The sequence below is a fragment of the Apis dorsata genome, unplaced genomic scaffold (assembly GCF_000469605.1).
Source record: "Apis dorsata unplaced genomic scaffold, Apis dorsata 1.3 scaffold_200, whole genome shotgun sequence".
In the NCBI taxonomy this organism is placed as follows: domain Eukaryota; kingdom Metazoa; phylum Arthropoda; class Insecta; order Hymenoptera; family Apidae; genus Apis; species Apis dorsata.
In genome coordinates this window covers 76933-84261 of record NW_006263484.1, presented here as the reverse complement: position 1 = coordinate 84261, position 7329 = coordinate 76933, and the positions used below count along the sequence as shown (strand labels likewise).

The 7329-nt window shown below is 21.7% G+C and overlaps 2 protein-coding genes and 1 non-coding gene across 3 annotated transcripts in view; 2 read left to right on the top strand and 1 right to left on the bottom strand.

Moving 5' to 3' along the window:
- The window catches only part of LOC102677702 (structural maintenance of chromosomes protein 4), a 6007-nt gene extending 3338 nt beyond the window's left edge, over window positions 1-2669 (bottom strand). The window contains exons 1-7 of the mRNA XM_031510091.1: window positions 2630-2669; window positions 2129-2415; window positions 1862-2053; window positions 1579-1755; window positions 1187-1479; window positions 834-1113; window positions 139-735 (exon numbers count right to left, since the gene is read on the bottom strand). Coding sequence (XP_031365951.1) covers window positions 139-735; window positions 834-1113; window positions 1187-1479; window positions 1579-1755; window positions 1862-2053; window positions 2129-2415; window positions 2630-2669 — 1866 coding nt within the window. The remainder of the gene's footprint in view (window positions 1-138; window positions 736-833; window positions 1114-1186; window positions 1480-1578; window positions 1756-1861; window positions 2054-2128; window positions 2416-2629) is intronic.
- Window positions 2670-3862: 1193 nt separating this feature from the next.
- Trnaw-cca lies at window positions 3863-3934 on the top strand. The gene has a single exon. It is a non-coding gene; the product is annotated as a tRNA-Trp (tRNA).
- Window positions 3908-7314, top strand: LOC102677562 (THO complex subunit 5 homolog). The gene is made up of 11 exons (XM_006614928.2): window positions 3908-4454; window positions 4516-4653; window positions 4747-4961; window positions 5046-5121; window positions 5191-5376; window positions 5455-5587; window positions 5666-5905; window positions 5976-6078; window positions 6155-6356; window positions 6457-6751; window positions 6847-7314. The coding sequence occupies exons 1-11, from the start codon at window positions 4332-4334 to the stop codon at window positions 7161-7163; spliced, it is 2028 nt and encodes a 675-aa protein (XP_006614991.1). The 5' UTR covers window positions 3908-4331; the 3' UTR covers window positions 7164-7314.
- Window positions 7315-7329: the final 15 nt, after the last annotated feature.

Below are 7329 nucleotides of genomic sequence, written 5' to 3'. Positions count from 1 at the left end.
AAAAAAAAAAAAAAAAAAAGAAATAATATATAAAAAAAATAATAATTTATTAATTATTTCTATACAAAGTATAGAAATAATTTTATTAACAATTTTATTATATAAAAAACACAACAATTAATAAAAAAATTTACATACCAATCTTCCAAAAATACCAGGAATTCTACCTTCGCTTTTCTCCTTCATTAAACTATCTATTATTTTGTTTTTTGATTTATTTGCTTGCATAGCGATTTTTTGTTCCTCGAATGAAATTTTCATTTTTTTTAATTCCGAAGTTATTTCAATCTCCTTTGTTTTCACTATTCTCAATTCTTTTTCCGCCGCTGTTAATTCTTGTTCATTATGAGAAATTTTATTTTTCAAACTTTGCAACTCTTCGTTTCGCGTCATTAAATTATCTGTTGTTAATTTTAAAGAATGTTTTAATTTTTCTAATTTTTCTTTTTCAGTTGATTCTATAGAAATATATAGTTCCAATTCGGATTGAGCAATATCAAACGCTGCTCGGGCTTCATCAACATCCTTTCTTAAAATTATCAATTCATTTTCAAGTACGGAACGTTGATCCAACAATGGTTTAGTCTTTTTACTTAATTCAACCATCAATTTTTCTAATATTATTTCTTCTTTTTCTTTATTTTTTATACGATCATCAACAAGTTTTTCATATTCTTGAATGTCTTTTGTATTTTTTTCTGGTACTTTATATAATTCTTCCAATTTAGATTTTTCCTATAAAGTATATTTAATTATTAACTTGTTAGAATTAATAAAATATACCTTAATTTTTTTTTAAAAATAAAAATAAAAATAAATAAAATAAATTTTACTGTTTTTAAAGATGCAATATTAGCTTTTCGTCTTTTATTTGTTTCTACTAATTCTGCATGAAGTGACTCATCGTGTTTTCGTATTTTATCAAATTTTGTTGTAATTTCATCCTTTTCTTTTTGTAAGTTATCCCATATTTTATTTTTCTCTGCGATCACTTTGTTTTTTTCTTCTTTATCATTATGAATTTCTTTCATTTTGTTTTTAAGTTCTGACAAATCTTTATCCAATTCGGTAATTTTATTTTCCTGTTGTGAAACTTCTTTTGTTGTTTCAAATCTGAAATAAAAAATTTTCCTCAAATAACTCAAATAATAAGAGTTTAATAAAATTTAAAAAATAAATGAATTACCTTTGATAAGAATAAAGTTGATGTTGTAATTTTGTAATTGTATTTTCTAATTGCAAGTATCGAATAGCTTCTTGCATAGGTTCCTCTAAAGCTGCTCTTTCTTTTTCAACAATTTTAAGACGATTTAACTTTTCTATTCTATATTCCGATAAAAGTTCTATCTTATTTGATAATTTTTCTAATGGTTCTTTGTAACGAACTGTTCCAATTATATCTTCCAAAAATTCAAGCATACCAGTATCATTTTCATGTTGAGCTTTAGGTTTCATCATTGCTATTTGTTCCACTTCTCCCTAATATTGTACATAATATTGTATAATATTGATATAATATTTATAAAATAATATAAAATTATAAGGGATTAACATTATTAAATATAATAAAATGCATACCTGTAAAATTAAAAAACGATTATGATCTAAATCTACACCGTAAAATCTCAAAATTTTTGCAATCTCTTTAAATTGCACTTTTTTCTTATTTAGTTCATAATATGATGAATTATCTTTAAATGCAGTTCGAGATATGACTATTTCACTATTTGGCACAATATCATACTCCATCTCTAACTGAAATATAATATTATCATTATTATATATTATTTATAATATTATTTATATTTAATAAAAAATAATTTATATAAATCATTTATTTTTTAATTAAAATATATCATACTTTATCAATTATTTGTTGGAAATATACAGATACTGTACAGCTATTAATATTTTGATGTTCACTTGAATTATGTATTAAAACTGATATCTTCTTAGATCGAATCTTAGAAGCTCTATAGCCAAATACAAATAACATTGAATCTATAACATTACTTTTACCACTACCATTTGGACCAACAATAGCTGAAAAACACTTTAAAAAGAAAAATTATTAAATATAATTTACAATTTTTATTAAAAATTTTATCAAAAATCATTTAATTTTTACCTGATGAAATGGACCAATAACTTGTGTACCTCCATAACTTTTAAAATTTTGATTAACAATCTTAGTAATCATTAATCTAGGACCATTGATATCAATTTTATTATTTTCTTTAAGAGGCGGTGGTATATATATATCATCATCTATTCTTATTCCACCTTCTTCGTCCTCTATATATAAATCATTTTCTTTATCAATCTCCATATCCGTATCAGGAATACTCATAATGATATAATTTTCTTCAACTGTTATTTCATCCACAATACAGAATCCATATAAAAATCTATAAGCTTATATTATAGAATATAATCATTATTATTATATAAAGGTTATGTACACAAATCAACATTTTAAAAAACAGAAATATATATTATATGGGGAATCATATAATTCTTACAAATTACTAATATAATCGAAGTAATTATATATGAATCAAGAAAATAAAATGAAAAATAATTTATATATATTTATATATATATATATATATTATTTTAATTCGGTAACTTACATTTAATGTTTCCATGGAAATTACAAATACACTCATATAAAATTTTAATTCATATTAAAATATATACATTTCACTATTATTTTCTTAACTATGTATATATATGTATATATGTATATTTATATTTATTTAGAAGAAATGATAAATAATTGCATATAAAAGAAACGAAATAAGAGGACGCCAATTCAAATTTAAATTCTAACGTATGCTAAATTGCCAATAGCAACATGATAATTTTTATTTATAATAAAGAGAAAATATTTATATTTAAAATAATTAAAATTATAAAAAAATATTATAAATGTAAATATGTATATCGTAATTTAAATTGAATTTAAAATATAATTTTAATTGCAAAATTTTCATATAAAATATTTGACTTATTTTGTATTTACCTTAATACATTTCGAAAGTAATGATGAATCTATAATTTTTGTGAATGTGAAATTATAAAAAATTTATCAATGCATATTACATATATATTATTACATATAACATTATTTCTAAAGAAATATCTATTTTCTGTAAAAATCTATTTAATAATATTTATTATGTTTCTTTTAATGAACTCTATTATCATATAAGATAATAAATATAACAATGGATATTATATGAATAATAATTACATATTTATATAAAAATAATTAAAATTAATGAAATTTCAATTCATGAATAGATTGGAATAAAAAGTATTTATATATCATTTTTGCATATAAAATATAATTTTTTTTTAAATTTTCTTAAAAATTATTATATTTTATCATGTATAAATTTAGTGGGTTTTTTTTTTTAATAAAATAAAATATAAAATTGATTTTATATTTTTTTTTTCTTTTATTTATATTAAAGATAAAACTGTATAGTATATATATGTATCTATTTAATATTTCTTAATATATATTTTCAAAATAGATTTTTATAATATCTAATATAATATTTTAAATATAATATGTAATACATTAGAAATATTAATATTCATATTATATATATTAAGATAATATTGAATTATATATTTGTATATTCCAATGTAATAAATAATTATTTATATTGTATTATAAAATTTCAAGTATAAAAACTATATACATTAACTTTATCGTTCGTACATATATATAAATATAATTTATTAATAGTACATTAATAGTAAATAATATTTTTACATCAATAATTATTATTTATTATATATAATGTGATAAACAAGGTATTATATTAAAGAAAAGATTTGTTTTGCAACAGACTCCGTGGCGCAACGGTAGCGCGTCTGACTCCAGATCAGAAGGTTGCGTGTTCAAATCACGTCGGGGTCAAATTTTTACTAATGTTTTTTTATTTTTTATTTCTTTAAAAAATTCATTTTTTAAAATATTGAAATTAATATGTATTTCAATTAAAACACAATAAATTAAATCTGATAAATAATAAAATAATTATATATATATAAATCTACAAATAAACTAAACATAATCAGTGTTTGTTTACATTTAATGCTGTGAATATATATCATATAAAATTCACTATAAAAATTTTAAAATAAATTTAAATTAATAATTGACAATAAAGTTAGTTGATTATTCTTTTAGAATATTAAGCATATGTTTATGAATTTGTATAAATAAATTTTGTTTGTTTTATACAAATAAACGCAAATAAAGTTAAAAAAAAAAACTAACTAGACATTTTTCTTTTTATCATATAATTAATCACATGTCAAATTTCACAAAATCAAAAGAAATGGGTAAAGAAATTGATTCCGATAATACTAAAAAGAGAAGAAAATCAGTTAGTGGAAATTCTGGTATATCTTTGAAAGATGGAGATACATATAAGGTAAAGAAATTATAAATAATAATTTATCTAAGTTTTAAAGTATTTATTTTTTTATATTTAGGTTATAATTAGTTATGAAGAGAAAGAAGCTATGGAACGTTTGCCAGAAAGTGATTCTGAGAGTTTTCTATCTACTTGCGATAATATACGTAGAGCTATGAATAAAATTGCAAAGTTAAAAACTAGTGGAGATACAAATGTTTGTATATTAATTAAAAAAAATAAATTCAGATATTGAATTTTTTTGAAAAATTAAATATAATTTGAAAAGTTTAAATTTAATATTTTTTAGGCTAAAGACGAAATACGTGAACTTCAAATTCAAACGTCATTAGCATTTATTGAACTTAAAAAATTAAATAGAATGGAAAAATTTCGTACAAAGTTTGCTAGAGATTCTCTTATATCTTCAAAAAGCAGTGTTGACAGTAGACATTTACATTTGCAAAACTTATTGTATGAAGTAATGCATTTAAAAAAGGAAGTTGTAAAATGTCTTCAGTTCAAGTAATTGTTATTTTGTTTCTTTAAAATTTTTCATATATGATTTTCATTTAATTTATATGATATATAATATATATTATTGTATAGATCTAAAGATGAATTAATACAACTTGTATCGGAAGAAGAATTTTATAAGGAAGCACCTGAAAATATTTCTAGACCGGTAGGAAATAGATTTTTAGGATAGATTATAGCTAAGTTTGTTTACAATATTATAAATTAAAATTTTTAGGAAATAACAAAACATAATCCTCATCAATTAAGATTGGCACGTCTTGAATGGGAATTGACACAAAGAAAACAATTAGCTGCATTATGTGATGAATTGACAGAAAATAAGAAGGCAGTAGCATCAAGTATTGCATTGAAACAGACTCGACTTGATAATCTTGCACCACAACTTCACTCAATATTAGAAGTAATTTTAATATTTTTAAAAAAATTATAGTTTATTATTCATAATTCATATTGTAATTAATCAATTTTTCTTTGTAAGGCAAGTAAACCATTACAAGAGAGTCTTGGTTTGCTACTGGATAAAGTTAGACAAGAACATAATAAAGCAACATTACTTGCATCACCTCTATATGTTCTTTATGCAAAGGCATCTGCATACAGAGATGCATATGGTATTACTTTTTCTTATTTTAAATATAAAAGATTTATATATATTTTTTAATTTATTTTCATATTATCCTTTTCTCTAGATAATTCTATAATAGTGAAAGTAGAAGGTGATGAAGAAGAAGCAAAACGTGCAAATAATCAAGATGGATTACAAGAATCTGATTCAGATGCTGAAACCATTTCTGAAAATATCATAGAAGAAACACCTGTACACAAGAAAAGACATCATAGGTTATCTAGAGAAGCCAGACAGGAAGAGAAAAGAACAAAACTATTACAAAGACATCCTTTAAATGTGAAAATAATTATTAAATTAAAAAGTTAGTTATAAAAAAATTGATAACTATAAAGTAAAACTAAACAATATTTTAAAACATTAATTTCTTTCAGATGAAACAAAATTGACGTTACAATTTTATTATATGATGTTTCTGAAAGTTGTAACTGTAGAATCAAAACTAAAAACTGATGGTGTTACAGGCATTGCTACAGGGTATATCACTTTTTATATATTACTAATATAAATTTTGTTATTTTTAAAATTCTTTATTCAAATTTTATTTTAATAGAGATATGCTTGTGTCAGAATCAATTTTACGTGAATTATATCCAGGAGATTTAGGATTAGAAAGTCCAAATCCTGCTAATTATTATCAATTAAATCGACATAATTTGGGTCAATTTTCATCTCTTGGATTAGGAATACCATACAAATGGGCACAAAGAATGGCTGGATTACACTTTATTTCGCCAGACGCTAGAGAACAAAAGGTATAAAATTTTTAATATGATACTATAGTGATGACAATATAATACATTATAATAATTTATCAAATTATTTTAAAATAATTTATATATTATTATTATGCAGCTTACGAGTTGCGAAAAAACACAAGATAGCGTTGAATGTGTATTAAGAGAAATTAAAAGACGTGTAATAGCAAGATTAGAATTATGCACAGAAATTCGACAGTTAGAATGTGGAAATTTACCAATTTTTACCACTAATAATGATCTTCTACCACAAAAGCTTAATGCAATTTTACAAAAATTCTCAACAATTTCATGGAGTAATTATTGCAATAGCGTAAATCCCATTTTTCAAGAACAGGGATTAGTATCTTCATTGGATATATTTTATGAAGCTATACTTCGTCGAGGAAATAGTAAGATATTATAAAATCTTTATATACATATATTTATTTTAGTAATTTATTTTAATAGTTTAATTTAATTTATATTTATTTTCTTTTTTTTCCAGATGAATTAATTGCTAGAATAGCTATAAAACCAGATTATCCAAAAATAGCACCAATATTTAATATAAGTATAAATCCTACAGTACCTGCATCTATAGATATTTTAAGAGATATTGAAAGAGAGGTAAATGTTACGTGGATAAAACCACCAACATTATCAGCACAACTTCAACGATTGCGAGCATGCTTTGATATTTATTTGGAATCAGAAACTATTGTACCAAAAGAAAAAATTTTCTTTCATCCTGTAAAAGGTCGTACTCGTGCTAGACCATATAAATATTTAGAATTAGGAGGTGGAATTTTTATTCATCGTTAATTTAATACAATACAAAATAATAATATGAATACATTTTAGTAAATATATTTTAATATAAATATTCTCATTCTAATATAAATATTATTTATTTTTATTTATAATTATTAAAAATGCGCGAGAATCCAAAAAAAATAAATGGATCATGATATGTTCTTGAAATTATTTT